General features: G+C 43.6%; 1 protein-coding gene across 5 annotated transcripts in view; it reads left to right on the top strand.

Annotated features, from left to right (window-relative positions):
- Positions 1 to 8,145, top strand: part of LOC110509626 (multiple C2 and transmembrane domain-containing protein 1) — a 45,192-nt gene extending 37,047 nt beyond the window's left edge. For 4 of the 5 annotated variants that reach the window (XM_036967669.2, XM_036967670.2, XM_090227107.1 and 1 more), the window contains exons 9-21: positions 2,408 to 2,594; positions 2,899 to 2,992; positions 3,093 to 3,195; positions 3,817 to 3,919; positions 4,100 to 4,201; positions 4,309 to 4,383; positions 4,459 to 4,578; positions 4,673 to 4,783; positions 6,363 to 6,416; positions 6,576 to 6,685; positions 6,780 to 6,889; positions 7,076 to 7,173; positions 7,587 to 8,145. In XM_036967669.2, coding sequence (XP_036823564.2) covers positions 2,408 to 2,594; positions 2,899 to 2,992; positions 3,093 to 3,195; positions 3,817 to 3,919; positions 4,100 to 4,201; positions 4,309 to 4,383; positions 4,459 to 4,578; positions 4,673 to 4,783; positions 6,363 to 6,416; positions 6,576 to 6,685; positions 6,780 to 6,889; positions 7,076 to 7,173; positions 7,587 to 7,658 — 1,339 coding nt within the window. In that variant the 3' untranslated portion in view covers positions 7,659 to 8,145. Of the gene's footprint in view, positions 1 to 2,407; positions 2,595 to 2,898; positions 2,998 to 3,092; positions 3,196 to 3,816; positions 3,920 to 4,099; positions 4,202 to 4,308; positions 4,384 to 4,458; positions 4,579 to 4,672; positions 4,784 to 6,362; positions 6,417 to 6,575; positions 6,686 to 6,779; positions 6,890 to 7,075; positions 7,174 to 7,586 lie in introns of all 5 variants that reach the window. The other variant, XM_090227106.1, reaches the window with a different exon arrangement.
- The last annotated feature ends 8,725 nt before the right edge of the window (positions 8,146 to 16,870 follow it).

Below are 16,870 nucleotides of genomic sequence, written 5' to 3'. Positions count from 1 at the left end.
GGGATACTCACCACTATACTAACGAGGAGCTGGTATGGTGAATGTTAAATGTGTGTGTGTGTGTGTATTTAACTCTGTGTGTGTGTGTGTATATAAGTGTGTGTGTGTGTGTATATACAGTGCCTTGCGAAAGTATTTGGCCCCCTTGAACTTTGCGACCTTTTGCCACATTTCAGGCTTCAAACATAAAGATATAAAACTGTATTTTTTTGTGAAGAATCAACAACAAGTGGGACACAATCATGAAGTGGAACGACATTTATTGGATATTTCAAACTTTTTTAACAAATCAAAAACTGAAAAATTGGGTGTGCAAAATTATTCAGCCCCCTTAAGTTAATACTTTGTAGCGCCACCTTTTGCTGCGATTACAGCTGTAAGTCGCTTGGGGTATGTCTCTATCAGTTTTGCACATCGAGAGACTAACATTTTTTCCCATTCCTCCTTGCAAAACAGCTCGAGCTCAGTGAGGTTGGATGGAGAGCATTTGTGAACAGCAGTTTTCAGTTCTTTCCACAGATTCTCGATTGGATTCAGGTCTGGACTTTGACTTGGCCATTCTAACACCTGGATATGTTTATTTTTGAACCATTCCATTGTAGATTTTGCTTTATGTTTTGGATCATTGTCTTGTTGGAAGACAAATCTCCGTCCCAGTCTCAGGTCTTTTGCAGACTCCATCAGGTTTTCTTCCAGAATGGTCCTGTATTTGGCTCCATCCATCTTCCCATCAATTTTAACCATCTTCCCTGTCCCTGCTCAAGAAAAGCAGGCCCAAACCATGATGCTGCCACCACCATGTTTGACAGTGGGGATGGTGTGTTCAGCTGTGTTGCTTTTACGCCAAACATAACGTTTTGCATTGTTGCCAAAAAGTTCAATTTTGGTTCCATCTGACCAGAGCACCTTCTTCCACATGTTTGGTGTGTCTCCCAGGTGGCTTGTGGCAAACTTTAAACGACACTTTTTATGGATATCTTTAAGAAATGGCTTTCTTCTTGCCACTCTTCCATAAAGGCCAGATTTGTGCAATATACGACTGATTGTTGTCTTATGGACAGAGTCTCCCACCTCAGCTGTAGATCTCTGCAGTTCATCCAGAGTGATCATGGGCCTCTTGGCTGCATCTCTGATCAGTCTTCTCCTTGTATGAGCTGAAAGTTTAGAGGGACGGCCAGGTCTTGGTAGATTTGCAGTGGTCTGATACTCCTTCCATTTCAATATTATCGCTTGCACAGTGCTCATTGGGATGTTTAAAGCTTGGGAAATCTTTTTGTATCCAAATCCGGCTTTAAACTTCTTCACAACAGTATCTCGGACCTGCCTGGTGTGTTCCTTGTTCTTCATGATGCTCTCTGCGCTTTTAACGGACCTCTGAGACTATCACAGTGCAGGTGCATTTATACGGAGACTTGATTACACACAGGTGGATTGTATTTATCATCATTAGTCATTTAGGTCAACATTGGATCATTCAGAGATCCTCACTGAACTTCTGGAGAGAGTTTGCTGCACTGAAAGTAAAGGGGCTGAATAATTTTGCACGCCCAATTTTTCAGTTTTTGATTTGTTAAAAAAGTTTGAAATATCCAATAAATGTCGTTCCACTTCATGATTGTGTCCCACTTGTTGTTGATTCTTCACAAAAAAATACAGTTTTATATCTTTGTTTGAAGCCTGAAATGTGGCAAAAGGTCGTAAAGTTCAAGGGGGCCGAATACTTTCGCAAGGCACTGTATAACTATGTGTGTGTATATAACTATGTGTGTGTGTGTGTATTTAACTCTGTGTGTGTGTGTGTATATAACTGTGTGTCTGTGTGTCTGTGTATACAGTATAACTGTGTGTGTGTGTATTTAACTATGTGTGTGTGTGTGTTTATTTAACTCTGTGTGTGTGTGTGTATTTAACTCTATGTGTGTGTGTGTGTGTACAACTGTGTGTGTGTGTGTGTGTATATAACTCTGTGTGTGTGTGTGTGTATATATAACTATGTGTGTGTATATAACTATGTGTGTGTGTATTTAACTATGTGTGTGTGTGTGTGTGTGTGTGTGTGTGTGTGTGTGTGTATATATAACTCTCTGTGTGTGCGTGTGTATATATAACTCTGTGTGTGTGTGTGTGTGTGTATATATAACTCTCTGTGTGTGTGTGTGTGTGTGTGTGTGTGTGTGTGTGTGTGTGTGTGTGTGTGTGTATATATATATACTATATAACTATGTGTGTTTGTGTGTATTTAACTCTGTGTGTGTGTGTGTGTGTGTGTGTGTGTGTTTGTGTGTGTGTGTGTGTGTATTTAACTCTGTTTGTGTGTGTGTGTGTGTGTGTGTGTGTTTTCTAGCTGCATGTCGTCCCCACTGAGTATGTGTGTGTGTATGTAACTCTGTGTGTGTGACTCTTTCAGCTGTACATTAGACTTGTCCACCCTTGCTAAGGAACACACCCATCGGTTAGAGCTGGCGTTGGAGGAGTCCCGGGGCTCTGTGGTGCTGCTGCTCACTCTGACAGCCTCTTCACACGTCTCCATCGCCGACCTGTCACTCACCCCGCTCGACGACCCCATCGAACGCAGGGAGATCATGGGCCGATATGTGAGTAACATTGTAGTAAAAGGGAGTACAACTTAGTCTATTCACCATTATGTTTGCCAACCTGAAAACTCAGGGAAGACATCCGTTCAAAAAAGAGGATTTGGTTAAGTTTACAGGTCGCTAAGGGATATGGTGGTGTAGTGGTTGTAACCTAAAGTCTCTTTCTCTGACCACTGGATCCGTGTAGTACCTCTTTTTGACCAGAGGGTGGAGCAGTAGGACAGATCTCACTCACACCACTCTCTCTCCAAAACGCTGGTAGGAATTAATATTCTGTCTTTCGCTTTCTCTCCCTCTCTCCCAGGGCATGTTCCGGCCCCTGTCTAACCTGAAAGATGTGGGGATAGTTCAGGTCAAGGTGATGAGAGCTGAGGGCCTCATGGCTGCCGATGTCACAGGTAAGGTGTGTGTGTGTGTGTGCGCGCGGAAGTGCGTGTGTGGAAGTGGATGTGTGTGTGTGCATGTGGTTTTAGTATAACTGCCTGCGTCTCTGTGTAGGTAAGAGTGATCCTTTCTGTGTTTTGGAGCTGAATAACGACCGGTTACAAACACACACCATCTACAAGAACCTCAACCCGGAATGGAACAAAGTCTTCACCTTGTAAGTGTCGACTTCTTTCTATCCCTCTATCTCTCCCTTTTCCTTCCATCTATTTACAGTATATCCCTCTATCTCTCCCTTTTTCCTTCCATCTATTTACAGTATATCCCTCTCTCTCCCTTTTTCCTTCCATCTATTTACAGTATATCCCTCTATCTCTCCCTTTTTCCTTCCATCTATTTACAGTATATCCCTCTATCTCTCCCTTTTTCCTTCCATCTATTTACAGTATATCCCTCTATCTCTCCCATTTTCCTTCCATCTATTTACAGTATATCCCTCTATATCTCCCTTTTTCCTTCCATCTATTTACAGTATATCCATCTATCTCTTCCTCTTTCTTTCCATCTTTAAATACCTGCCTCTCCTCTCTTTCATCGATATATCCACCCTCTTTTTATCCCTTTCTCTATTCCTTTCAACTTTGCCCCTCAGTCTCCAACCCAATACAGACCTTTATCAGTAACAGCCTCCTTTCTGTTTCCTTCCCTCCCTGCCTTCCTATCCCTCTCCTTCCCACTACTCTGCTCCCTCCTTCCTTTCCCCCTCCTTCCCCCGTCCTCCTCTCCCTCTAATCCCCTCCTATTACTCCCCCCCCACTCCTCACCTCCTCCCTCTCAGTAATGTGAAGGACATCCACTCTGTGTTGGAGGTGACAGTGTTTGATGAAGACCGAGACAGGAGCGCTGACTTCTTGGGCAAAGTGGCCATCCCACTGTTACATGTGAGTGAGTGAGTGAGTGAGTGAGTGAGTGAGTGAGTGAGTGTGTGTGCGCGTGTGCGTGTGTGCGCGTGTGCGTGTGTGCCGCGCAACTCCAGCACACATCCTTCTTAGGAATGCAAAGAAAGACACATAGCCTGCTCTTACCCTCTTTCACACTCCCTCCCTTCCTCTCTCACACAGATCCAGAATGGAGAACAGAAGGGTTATGTATTGAAGAATAAGGAGATGACCGGACCAACTAAAGGACTCATCTACCTAGAGTCTGACGTCATCTATAGCACTGTGAGTTTACTCTAGTCACCTTCTCTTTCCTGAACCATCCTTTGCTTCCTCTCACCTGACATGTTCCTTCCACTCCTTTTGGGGGTTGTGATTCCTGTCGTCCTCAGGTGAAGGCAGGCTTGAGGACGATAGTTCCACCAGAGCAGAAGTACATTGAGGAAGAACCCAAAGTGTCTAAACATGTAAGTGTGCGAGTGTGTGTTTTACGGCAGGTGATGATGATGACGATGACGAAGACCCTGTGTTTTTCGTTCTAGTTGCTCCAGCAGAACTTTAACCGAGTGAAGAGGTGCATCTTGTTCGTGATAAACATTGGAACCTTCATTAACAGCTGCTTTGAGTGGGAGTCACCTCAGAGGAGCATCAGTGCCTTCCTGGTAGGAAACACACACACACACACACACACACTTTGATATTAAGGTCTACGGGCCTCGTCCAATTAAAGTAATAATCTCTCCCTTTCTCTCTCAGTTCTTTGTGGTAGTAGTGTGGAACTTTGAGCTCTATATGGTGCCTGGAGCTCTGCTGCTGCTGTTGACGTGGAATTACTTCATCACTGCAGGCAGGGAGTCGGGAGACACGGTGAGTGCTGTGGTTCTGTGTAGTGTGTTTCTATAATGTTATCGTTTCTCTCAACAGTGCCTTCAGAAAGTACTCAGACCCCTTGACTTTTTCCACATTTTGTTACGCTACAGCCGTTTTCTTAAATGGATTATATATATATATTTTTTAAATCCTCGTCAATCTACACACAATATTCCACAATGACAAAGCGAAAACAGGTTTTTTAGAAATGTTTGCAAATGTATTAAAAATAAAAAACAGAAATACCTTATTTACATAAGTTTTCAGACTCTTTGCTGTGAGACTCGAAATTGAGCTCAGGTGCATCCTGTTTCCATTGATCATCTTTGAGATGTTTCTACAACTTGATTGGAGTCCACCTGTGGTAAATTCAATTGTTTGGACATTATTTGGAAAGGCACACACCTGTCTATATAAGGTCCCACAGCTGACAGTGCATGTCAGAGCAAAAACCAAGCCATGAGGTCGAAGGAATTTCTGCAGCATTGAAGGTCCCCAAGAACACAGTGGCCTCCATCATTCTTAAATGGAGGAAGTTTAGAACCAGGGAGGTGACCAAGAACCCGATGGTCACTCTAACAGAGCTCCAGAGTTCCTCTGTGGAGATGGGAGAACCTTCCAGAAGGACAACCTTCTCTGCCGCAATCCACCAATTAGGCCTTTATGGTAGAGTGGCCAGATGGAAGCCACTCCTCAGTAAAAGGCAAATGACAGCCCACTTGGAGTTTGCCAAAAGGCACTTAAACACTCACGGACCATGAGAAACAAAATTCTCTGATGAAACCAAGATTGAACTCTTTTGCCTGAATTCCAAGCGTCACGTCTGGAGGAAACCTGGCACCATCCCTACTGTGAAGCATGGTGGGGGCAGCATCAGGCTGTGGGATGTTTTTCAGTGGCAGGGACTGGGAGACTAGTCAGGATTGAGAAAAAGATGAACAGAGCAAAGTACAGAGAGATCCTTGATGAAAACCTGCTCCTGAGCACTCAGGACCTCAGACTAGGGCGAAGGTTCACCTTCCAACAGGACAACAAACCTAAGCACACAGCCAAGACAGCGTAGGTGTGGCTTTGGGACAAGTCTGTAAATGTCATTGAGTGTCGCAGCCAGAGCCCGGACTTAAACCCGAACGAACATCTCTGGAGAGACTTGAAAAAAGGCTGGGCAACAATGCTCCCAATCCAACGTGACAGACCTTGAAAGAAAATGCAGAGAAGAATTTGAGAAACTCCCCAGATACAGGTGTGCCAAGCTTGTAGCGTCATACCCAAGAAGACTCGGATGATGTAATCGCTGACAAAGGTGCTTCAACAAAGTACTGAGTAAAGGGTCTGAATACTGTGATATGTTATTTATTTTTTATAAATTGCAAAAAAATCTAATAATCTGTTTTTGCTTTGTCATTATGGGGTATTGTGTGTAGATTGATGAGAAAAAAAATATATTTAATCAAATTTAGAATTAGGCTGTAACGTAAGAAAATGTGGAAAAAGTTAAGGGGTCTGAATACTTTCCGAAGGCACTGTATGTATAATGTCTCTCTCCTCCCTGTCCTGGCAATGTGGCCTACAACAGGCAGGGGAAGCCACGTTCGAGTGGGAGGAAGAGGAAGAGGAGAAAGATGACAAGGTAACATTTGACCTTCTCTTCATTTGACCTTCCCTTCTCTTTTTGCAACTGATGGAAAAACATTATTGTAAAAAATTAATTACATGATTTTGTATTTTGTTGTTAGGAGCAACCTTTTCTTTCCCTGTAACATTTGCATGCGTGTGCGTATCCTGGCAGGATTCGGAGCGTAAGGGCTTCATGGATAAGCTGTATGCCCTCCAGGATGTGTGTGTCAGTGTACAGAGTGCCTTGGATGACGTGGCCTCCTATGGAGAGAGGATAAAGAAGTGAGTGAGTCTGTGTGTGTGTGTGTGTTTGTGTATCGCCTTTCGACAGCTACAGTGTGTGTCTTCCCTAACATCTCTGTCTCTCTCTCTACAGTACATTTAACTGGACAGTGCCTTTCCTGAGTTGGCTGGCCATATCTGTTCTGTGTGTGGCTACAGTCCTCCTCTACCTCATCCCTCTGCGATACCTTGTGCTCGCCTGGGGTGAGTCTGTGTGTATGTGTGTGTCCCTTGCTCCTTGTGTGTCTCCTGTCTACAGACCCCAAATTGAAGATGCAGGCTAGCCTCAAGGTGGGGTGTAGCTAGTCAGCCCCTGGGGTTCTGACCATTACATCCCTATCATCGTCTCTAACCTGTTCCGACCAGTTTCTTCCCCTCCACTCTTCTCAGGTGTGAATAAGTTTACTAAGAAGCTCAGGAATCCATACCTGATCGAAAACAATGAGGTGCTAGACTTCCTCTCTAGAGTCCCCTCAGACGTACAAGTGGTAGGTGCTGTGTGTGTGTGTGTGTGTGTGTGTGTGTGTTTGTGTGGACATGTTTAACTATACTTGTGGGGACCAGAAGTCCCCCAAAGAATAGTAAACAAACAACAATTTGACTAACTAGGGACATTTTGTTTGTCCCCACAAGGTCATATACTATTTCTAGGGGGGTTAGAGTTAAGGTTATAATTAGTGTTAGGGCAAGAATTAGGGTTAGTTTTAAGGTTAGGGTTAGGAGCTAGGGTTAGAGTTAAGGTTATGTTTTAGGGTTAGGGAAAATACAATTTTGAATTGTGTATCCCCACAAGGTTAGTTGTGTGTGTGTGTGTGTGTGTGCGTGTGTGTGTGTGTGTGTGCGTGTGTGCGTGCGTGCGTGCGTGCGTGTGTGTGTTTAACTCCGACTGTGTATTTGACAGATGCAGTATCGGGAGCTGAAGTTCGATCCAGGACAGAGCCCCAGCAAACGAAAGAAGACCAACCCTGGCTAGACACACACACACACACACACACACACACACACACACACACACACACACACACTGGACTCTGTCTCTGAGGGATTTTCAACTCCCCCATACTTTGTAAATAGGGTACGCAACTGTAAACATTGTAAAACAAATAGTATTGAATTTTTTTATATTATGAATATTTCATCATTACGATTAAGACTAGTGCTAGTTTTATTTGGTATGTTTTAGTTATTGTGGAAGTCACAGCACAAAGAGAACACAGTGTATGTTTTTTTTACTCCTTTTCTTTGTTTGGTCACAATATCATTTTATAAAACGGGTCCAAACACTTCTGAATTTTTAAAATGGAAAGACTCCCTTCTGGAGACGTGTGCTTTCCTCCGACTAGATACCTGGACACCTGTACAAGATCAGCACAGGGACACACTAGCCTCCAGGACTATGTTGCCAGTTATAAAAACATTGTTTTTAATAAAGATTTCTACAGAGATATATACAAATATATGTATGTGTATAACGAAGAGTATGTATTTATATCAAAGAGCATATACGTGTGTACTGTGTATGTTTGTCAAATCAAATCAAAAAAAATATTGATCACATACACATATTTAGCAGATGTTTTTGCGAGTATCGAAATGCTTGTATAACAGAAAGAAATACTTCAAAGTTGCTATTGGCGCCATCTTGGCCCTAGTCTGAATTTCTGCAGGTTTGTTTTTAACGTACAGAGAACAGTGAGTCTTCTTGTAAAACTCTTCTGTTTCTTTGGTCCAGACACATTTTTTATCTGCCATTGAATACCCCGAAGAACATGGCTGACGTTTTACATTCTCCCAACCAATTGTGCTATTTTGTTATTTTTTTGTGCTTTTTTTGTAACTTATTTTTTAAACTTATTGTGTACATGTTACTGCTACCGTCTCTTATGACCGAAAATAACTTCTGGACATCAGAAAAGCGATTACTCACCTCAGTCTGGAAGAAACTTTTTCCTTTAACGAGTCCGACGAGAAGGATATCCTGCTTTCAGTGGAACAGGCCCAGATCAACGCCTTTTGCTTGAAAAAAAGACGCCGGAAAAGGGGCCGCAGATCGGGGATCCTTCTGAGAATCCGGAGGTGAACGAGTAAACTCCCACTGCCTTCCATTCTTCTCGCTAACGTGCAATCAATGGACAATAAAATTGGCGACCTACGATAAAGATTATCCTACCAACGGGACATTAAAAACTGTAACATCTTATGTTTCACAGAGATGTGGCTGAACGAAGATACAGACAATATAGAGCTAGCAGGATTTTCCATGCACCGCAGAACAGAGACGCTACCTACCTCTGGTAAAACGAGGGGTGGGGTGTGTGTCTTTTTGTCAATAACAGCTGGTGCGCGATGTCTAATATTAAAGAAGTCTTGAGGTATTGCTCGCCTGAGGTAGAGTACCTTATGATAAGCAGTAGACCACACTATCTACCAAGAGAGTTCTCATCTGTATTATTCGTTGCCGTCTATTTACCACCACAAAGCGAAGCTGACACTAAGACCGCTCTCAACCAACTCTTTAAGGCCATAAGCAAAGAAGAAAATGCTCGCCCAGAAGCGGCGCTCCTAGTTGCCGGGGACTTTAATGCAGGCAAACTTAAATCAGTTTTACCCAATTTTTATCAGCATGTCACATGTGCAATCCTAGACCGCCTTTACTCCACACACAGAGATGCATACAAAGCTCTCCCCCGCCCTCCATTTGGCAAATCTGACCATAATTATATCCTCCTGATTCCTGCTTACAAACAAAAATTAAAGCAGGAAGTACCAGTGACTTGCTCAATACGGAAGTGGTCAGATGACGCAGATGCTACACTACAGCACTGTTTTGCTAGCACAGACTGGAATATGTTCCAGGATTCATCCAATGCCATTGAGGAATACACCACCTCAGTCATCGGCTTCATCAATAAGTGCATCGATGACTGTACGTACACTTCCCAACCAGTAGCCATGGATTACAGGCAACATCCGCATTGGGGCGGCAGCGTAGCCTAGTGGTTAGAGCGTTGGACTAGTAACCGAAAGGTTGCAAGATCCAATCCCAAGCTGACAAGATACAAATATGTCGTTCTGCCCCAGAACAAGGCAGTTAACCCACTGTTCCTAGGCTGTCATTGAAAATGAGAACTTTGTCTTAACTGACCTGCCTAGCTAAATAAAGGTTAAAAAAAATATGTAAATTTAAAAAATTGAGCTAAAGGCTAGAGCTGCCGCTTTCAAGGAGCGGGAGACTAATCCGGATACTTATAAGAAATCCTGCTATGCCCTCAAGACGAACCATCAAACAAGGAAAGCATCAATACAGGATTAAGATTGAATCCTACTACAACGACTCAGACGCTCGTCAGATGTGGCAGGGCTTGAAAACTATTACGGACGACAAAGGGAAACCCACGCGAGCCTACCAGATGAGCTAAATACCTTTTATGCTTGCCTCGAGGCAAGCAACACTGAAGCATGCACGAGAGCACCAGCTGTTCAGTAGCCGATGTGAACAAAACCTTTAAACAGGTCAACATTCACAAATCCGCTGGGCCAGACGGTTTACCAGGACGTGTACTCAAAGCATGCGCGGACCAACTGTCAAGTGTCTTCACTGACATTTTCAACCTCTCCTTGACCGAGTCTGTAATACCTACATGTTTCAAACAGACCACCATAGTCCCTGTGCCCAAGGAAGCAAAGGTAACCTGCCTAAATGATTATCGCCCCGTGGCACGTCGGTAGCCATGAAGTGCTTTGAAAAGCTGGTCATAGCTCACATCAACAGCATCCTCCCGGACACCATAGACCCATAGTGCCCACGAAGCTCATCACTAAGCTAAGGACTCTAGGACTAAACACCTCTCTCTGCAACTGGATCCTGGACATCCTGACAGGCCGCCCCCAGGTGGTAAGAGTAGGCAACAACACGTCTGCCACACTGATCTTTAACACTGGGGCCCCTCAGGGGTGTGTACTTAGTCCCCTCCTGTTTTCCCTGTTCTCCCACGACTGCGTGGCCAAACACGACTCCAACACTATCATTAAGTTTGCTGACGACACAACAGTGGTAGGTCTGATCACTGACAACGATGAGACAGCATATAGGGAGGAGGTCAGAGAACTGTCAGTGTGGTGCCAGGACAACAACGTCTCCCTCAATGTGAGCAAGACCAAGGAGCTGATCGTGGACTACAGGAAAAGGCGGGCCGAACAGGCCCACATTAACATCCATGGGGCTGTAGTGGAGCGGTTCGAGAGTTTCAAGTTCCTTAGTGTCCACATCACCAGCGAACTATCATGGTCCAACCATACCAAGACAGTTGTGAAGAGGGCACGACAAAACCTTTCCCACCCAGACTCCAGCCACCCAAGTTATAGACTCGTTTTCTCTGCTACTGCACGGCAAGCAGTACTTGAGCACCAAATCTAGGACCAAAAGTCTCAAAAGTCAGCTTCTACCCCCCAAGCCATAAGACTGCTGAACAATTCATAAAATCGGCACTGGAAAATTTACATTGACCACCCCCCTCCCTTTTGTACACTCGCTGTTTGTTTGTTACCCATGCATAGCCACTTCGCCCCCACCTACATGTACAGATGACCTCAACTAGCCCCTGCACACTGACTCAGTACCGGTGCCCCCTGTATATAGTCTCCACACTGACTCAGTACCGGTGCCCCCTGTATATAGTCTCCACACTGACTCAGTACCGGTGCCCCCTGTATATAGTCTCCACACTGACTCAGTACCGGTGCCCCCTGTATATAGTCTCCACACTGACTCAGTACCGGTGCCCCCTGTATATAGTCTCCACACTGACTCAGTACCGGTGCCCCCTGTATATAGTCTCCACACTGACTCAGTACCGGTGCCCCCTGTATATAGTCTCCACACTGACTCAGTACCGGTGCCCCCTGTATATAGTCTCCACACTGACTCAGTACCGGTGCCCCCTGTATATAGTCTCCACACTGACTCAGTACCGGTGCCCCCTGTATATAGTCTCCACACTGACTCAGTACCGGTGCCCCCTGTATATAGTCTCCACACTGACTCAGTACCGGTGCCCCCTGTATATACTCGTTTTTGTTATTATGTTACTTTTATTATTACTTTTTGTTTTAGCCTACTTGGTAAATATTTTCTTCTTGAACTGCACTGTTGGTTAAGGGCTTGTAAGTAAGCATTTCACAGTAAAGTCTACACTTGTATTCGGCGCATGTGACAAATAAAATTTGATTTGATTTGACTGAACTTGGACTGCTAGCAGAATCATCTAGGGAGTCAATGCATTCTAACTTAGAATGCTAAAGGTTATTTTACAATGTCAGTGTCTCGCATGAATCTGAACCTGTGAGAAAGGGCATTTATGTATGTGATATGTGGAGTGCATAGTCATTGTGTGTGTTGCATGAGTGTGTGTCGCATCGCAATGTCAGTACAAAGGCTTGTTGACAGTGTATTTGCATTTATCCCAAGAATAGTATTTTTCTTTAACATCAACTCCATCAAAGGTTTTGTCCTGGTTCTCATGTGATTTTACCTGATCAGGAGTTTAACCTGTGATGTGTGTGTTTATAAACATCCATTGGCTGATCATGGATTGAATGTGAACTGACAGTGTGCTCTTATCGGAGAACACGTCCGTGAAAGGTTTATGACCACAGGTAGATTGAGGTCACTGCACACGTTGGTGGTGTCCACAAAAAGTACCTGATGAAATGAAGAGGACAGAGACTCACACCTGGAAAAGTATATGCTTTGTTTTAATAAAGAATCATTAGAGGAATAGCAGGTTTACAACATGAGCTCGGTCGGCTGAAGCCAAAATCATGAGATCATCATAATGTTGGTGAATGTGAAATACATTTGTAATGTTTCATTTCCTGTCTCTGTCTGCATAGACCATGTTCATAAATTATTGTTGTACCGCTGTGACTGTTAATGCCTGATGCTGAAGGAATTCTGTATGGTCTGCCTGAAACAGTATATAAAGACCATGTAACTGGAGCAAAAATCATTTGTATAGAGAGTCTTACTGTGGGTGTGCCCAGAGGCGGAAGGATCGTGGGAAGATTTCCTGCTAATGGGGTGGCGCTACGTGCACAGAGCCATAATCTAAATATAGATAGCTCTGGGTGTGCTGTTCTCTCTGCTTCATAAACCACGTTTACATCTACAGTTTTTATGTAAAGTCATATCGTATTAAAAAAAAATCACAACAGCTGTGATGGAAACAGGTTTATAAATGCAGAGAGATCATGTGTTCTTTCGACATGGTGGGATCTTTTTGTATTTCGTTTTTTCTTACATTGTTAGCCCAGAAAATGTTAAGTGTTATTACATACAGCCAGAAGGAACTATTGGATATAAGAGTGACGTCAACTTACCAACATTACGACCAGGAATACAACTTTCCCGAAGCGGATCCTTTGTTCTGAACACCACCCAGGACATTGAATCTAATCCCAGAGGCCGACCCAAAAAACGTTGCCGCAGAAGAAGTAGACGGAGCGGCCTCCTGGTCAGGCTTCGAAGGTGTGCACACCGCTTACGAGTATATTAATATTACTCGCCAATGTCCACTCTCTAGACAACAAGGTGGACTAAATTAGGGCAAGGGTTGCCTTCCAGAGAGACATCAGAGATTGTAACATTCTCTGTTTCACAGAAGTATGGCTCTCTCAGGATATGTTGTCAGAGTTGGTACAGCCACCAGGTTTCTTCATGCTTCACGCCGACATAAATAAACCTCTCTGGGAAGAAGAGGGATGGGGGTGTATGCTTCGTGATTAACGAGTCGTGGTGTGATTATAACAACATACAGAACTCAAGTCCTTCTGTTCACCTGACCTAGAATTCCTTACAATCAAATGCAGACCATATTTTCTCCCAAAAGAATTCCCGTCAGTTTTTGTCACAGCTGTGTATATCCCCCCTGAAGCAGATACCACAACAGCCCTCAAGGAACTTCACTGGACTCTATGTAAACTGGAAACAATATATCCTGAGGCTTCATTTTTTGTAGCTGGGGATTTTAACAAAGCAAATTTGAGAACAAGGCTACCTAAATTCTATCAGCATATTGATTGCAGCACTTGCGCAGGCAATACACTGGATCACTGCTACTCTAACTTCCGCGATGCATACAAGGCCCTTTCCTGGCCTCCCTTCGGCAAATCTGATCACGACTCCATTTTGCTCCTACCGTCCTATAGGCAGAAACTCAAACGGGATGTACCCATGACTAGAACCATTCAACGCTGGTCTGACCAATCGTAATCTGCGCTTCAAGATTGTTTTGATCACGTGGACTGGGAAATGTTATGGCAGCCTCAGAGCCTCAATAACATTGATGTATACGCAAACTCGGTGAGTGAGTTTATAAGAAAGTGCATTGGAGATATTGTTCCCACTGTGACTATTAAAACCTACCCTAACCAGAAACTGTGGATAGATGGCGGCATTCGCGCAAAACTGAAAGCGCGAACCCCCGCATTTAACCATGGAAAGATGACTGGGAATATGGACGAATATAAACAGTGTAGTTATTCCCTCCGCAAGGCAATCAAACAAGCAAAATGTCGGTATAGGGACAAAGTGGAGTCGCAATTCAACGGCTCAGACATAAGACCTATGTGGCAGGGTCAACAGGCAATTACGGATTACAAAAGAAAACCAGCCAAGTCACGGACACCGACGTCTTGCTTCCAGACAAACTAAACACCTTATTTGCCCGCTTTGAGGATAATACAGTGTCACTGACGTGGCCCGCTACCAATGACTATGGGCCCCCCTCACCTTTTCCGTGGCCGACGTGAGTAACACATTTAAACATGTTAACCATCGCAAGGCTACTGGCCCAGACAGCATATGGAGCTATGGTGTGTTTACGGATATATTAATTAATTCATTCTCTACCCCAGTCTGCCTATCGCAGTCTGCCGTCCCTACAAGCTTCAAGATGGCCACCATTGTTCCTGTACCCAAGAAGGCAAAGATAACTGAACTACAGTGCCTTGCGAAAGTATTTGGCCCCCTTGAACTTTGCGACCTTTTGCCACATTTCAGGCTTCAAACATAAAGATATAAATGTATTTTTTTGTGAAGAATCAACAACAAGTGGGACACAATCATGAAGTGGAACGACATTTATTGGATATTTCAAACTTTTTTAACAAATCAAAAACGGAAAAATTGGGCGTGCAAAATTATTCAGCCCCTTTACTTTCAGTGCAGCAAACTCTCTCCAGAAGTTCAGTGAGGATCTCTGAATGATCCAATGTTGACCTAAATGACTAATGATGATAAATACAATCCACCTGTGTGTAATCAAGTCTCCGTATAAATGCACCTGCACTGTGATAGTCTCAGAGGTCCGTTAAAAGCGCAGAGAGCATCATGAAGAACAAGGAACACACCAGGCAGGTCCGAGATACTGTTGTGAAGAAGTTTAAAGCCGTATTTGGATACAAAAAGATTTCCCAAGCTTTAAACATCCCAAGGAGCACTGTGCAAGCGATAATATTGAAATGGAAGGAGTATCAGACCACTGCAAATCTACCAAGACCTGGCCGTCCCTCTAAACTTTCAGCTCATACAAGGAGAAGACTGATCAGAGATGCAGCCAAGAGGCCCATGATCACTCTGGATGAACGGCAGAGATCTACAGCTGAGGTGGGAGACTCTGTCCATAGGACAACAATCAGTCGTATATTGCACAAATCTGGCCTTTATGGAAGAGTGGCAAGAAGAAAGCCATTTCTTAAAGATATCCATAAAAAGTGTCGTTTAAAGTTTGCCACAAGCCACCTGGGAGACACACCAAACATGTGGAAGAAGGTGCTCTGGTCAGATGAAACCAAAATTGAACTTTTTGGCAACAATGCAAAACGTTATGTTTGGCGTAAAAGCAACACAGCTCATCACCCTGAACACACCATACCCACTGTCAAACATGGTGGTGGCAGCATCATGGTTTGGGCCTGCTTTTCTTGAGCAGGGACAGGGAAGATGGTTAAAATTGATGGGAAGATGGATGGAGCCAAATACAGGACCATTCTGGATGAAAACCTGATGGAGTCTGCAAAAGACCTGAGACTGGGACTGAGATTTGTCTTTCATCAAGACAATGATCCAAAACATAAAGCAAAATCTACAATGGAATGGTTCAAAAATAAACATATCCAGGTGTTAGAATGGCCAAGTCAAAGTCCAGACCTGAATCCAATCGAGAATCTGTGGAAAGAACTGAAAACTGCTGTTCACAAATGCTCTCCATCCAACCTCACTGAGCTCGAGCTGTTTTGCAAGGAGGAATGGGAAAAAATTTCAGTCTCTCGATGTGCAAAACTGATAGAGACATACTCCAAGCAACTTTATTTATGTTTGAAGCCTGAAATGTGGCAAAAGGTTGCAAAGTTCAAGGGGGCCGAATACTTTCGCAAGGCACTGTAAATGACTATCTCCCCGTATCAATCACTTCTGTCATCATGAAGTGCTTTGAGAGAAGGATCATATCACATCCACCTTACCTGCCACCCTAGACCCACTTCAGTTTGCATACTGCCCCAACAGGTCCACAGACGATGCAATCTCCATATAATATATTACATTACTCATCTCATATGTACACTACCATTCAAAAGTTTGGTGTCACTTAGAAATGTCCTTGTTAATGTTGTAAATGACTATTGTAGCCGGAAATGGCAGATTCTTTATAGAATATCTACATAGCCAGAGGCCCATTATAAGCAACCATCAGTACTGTTTTCTAATGGCACGTTGTGTTCGCTAATCCAAGTTTAGCATTTTCAAAGGATAATTGATCATTAGAAAACATTTTTGCAATTATGTTAGCACAGCTGAAAACTGTTGTTCTTAAAAGCTATAAAACTGGTCACCTTTAGAAGAGTTGTGTATCTGGAGCATCAGCATTTGTGGGTTCGATTACAGGCTCAAAATGGCCAGAAACAAAGAACTTTCTTGAGAAATGAAGGATATTCCATGCGAGAAACTGCCAAGAAACTGAAGATTTCGTGTCTTGTTTTATATTCACATGAAAATATGTTGCCAATTGAATGGAAACCTAGTTATACGCACAACAAAATGTGTTCTAAATCTGTATGTGTATAACGAAGAGTATGTATTTATATCAAAGATCATGTACGTGTGTACTGTGTATGCTTGTCAAATCA

The sequence above is a fragment of the Oncorhynchus mykiss genome, chromosome 29, assembly GCF_057628025.1.
Source record: "Oncorhynchus mykiss isolate SJ-2025 chromosome 29, ASM5762802v1, whole genome shotgun sequence".
NCBI lineage: Eukaryota > Metazoa > Chordata > Actinopteri > Salmoniformes > Salmonidae > Oncorhynchus > Oncorhynchus mykiss.
Note: the sequence above shows the minus strand (reverse complement) of the source record. Positions and strands in the feature narration are given on the sequence as shown.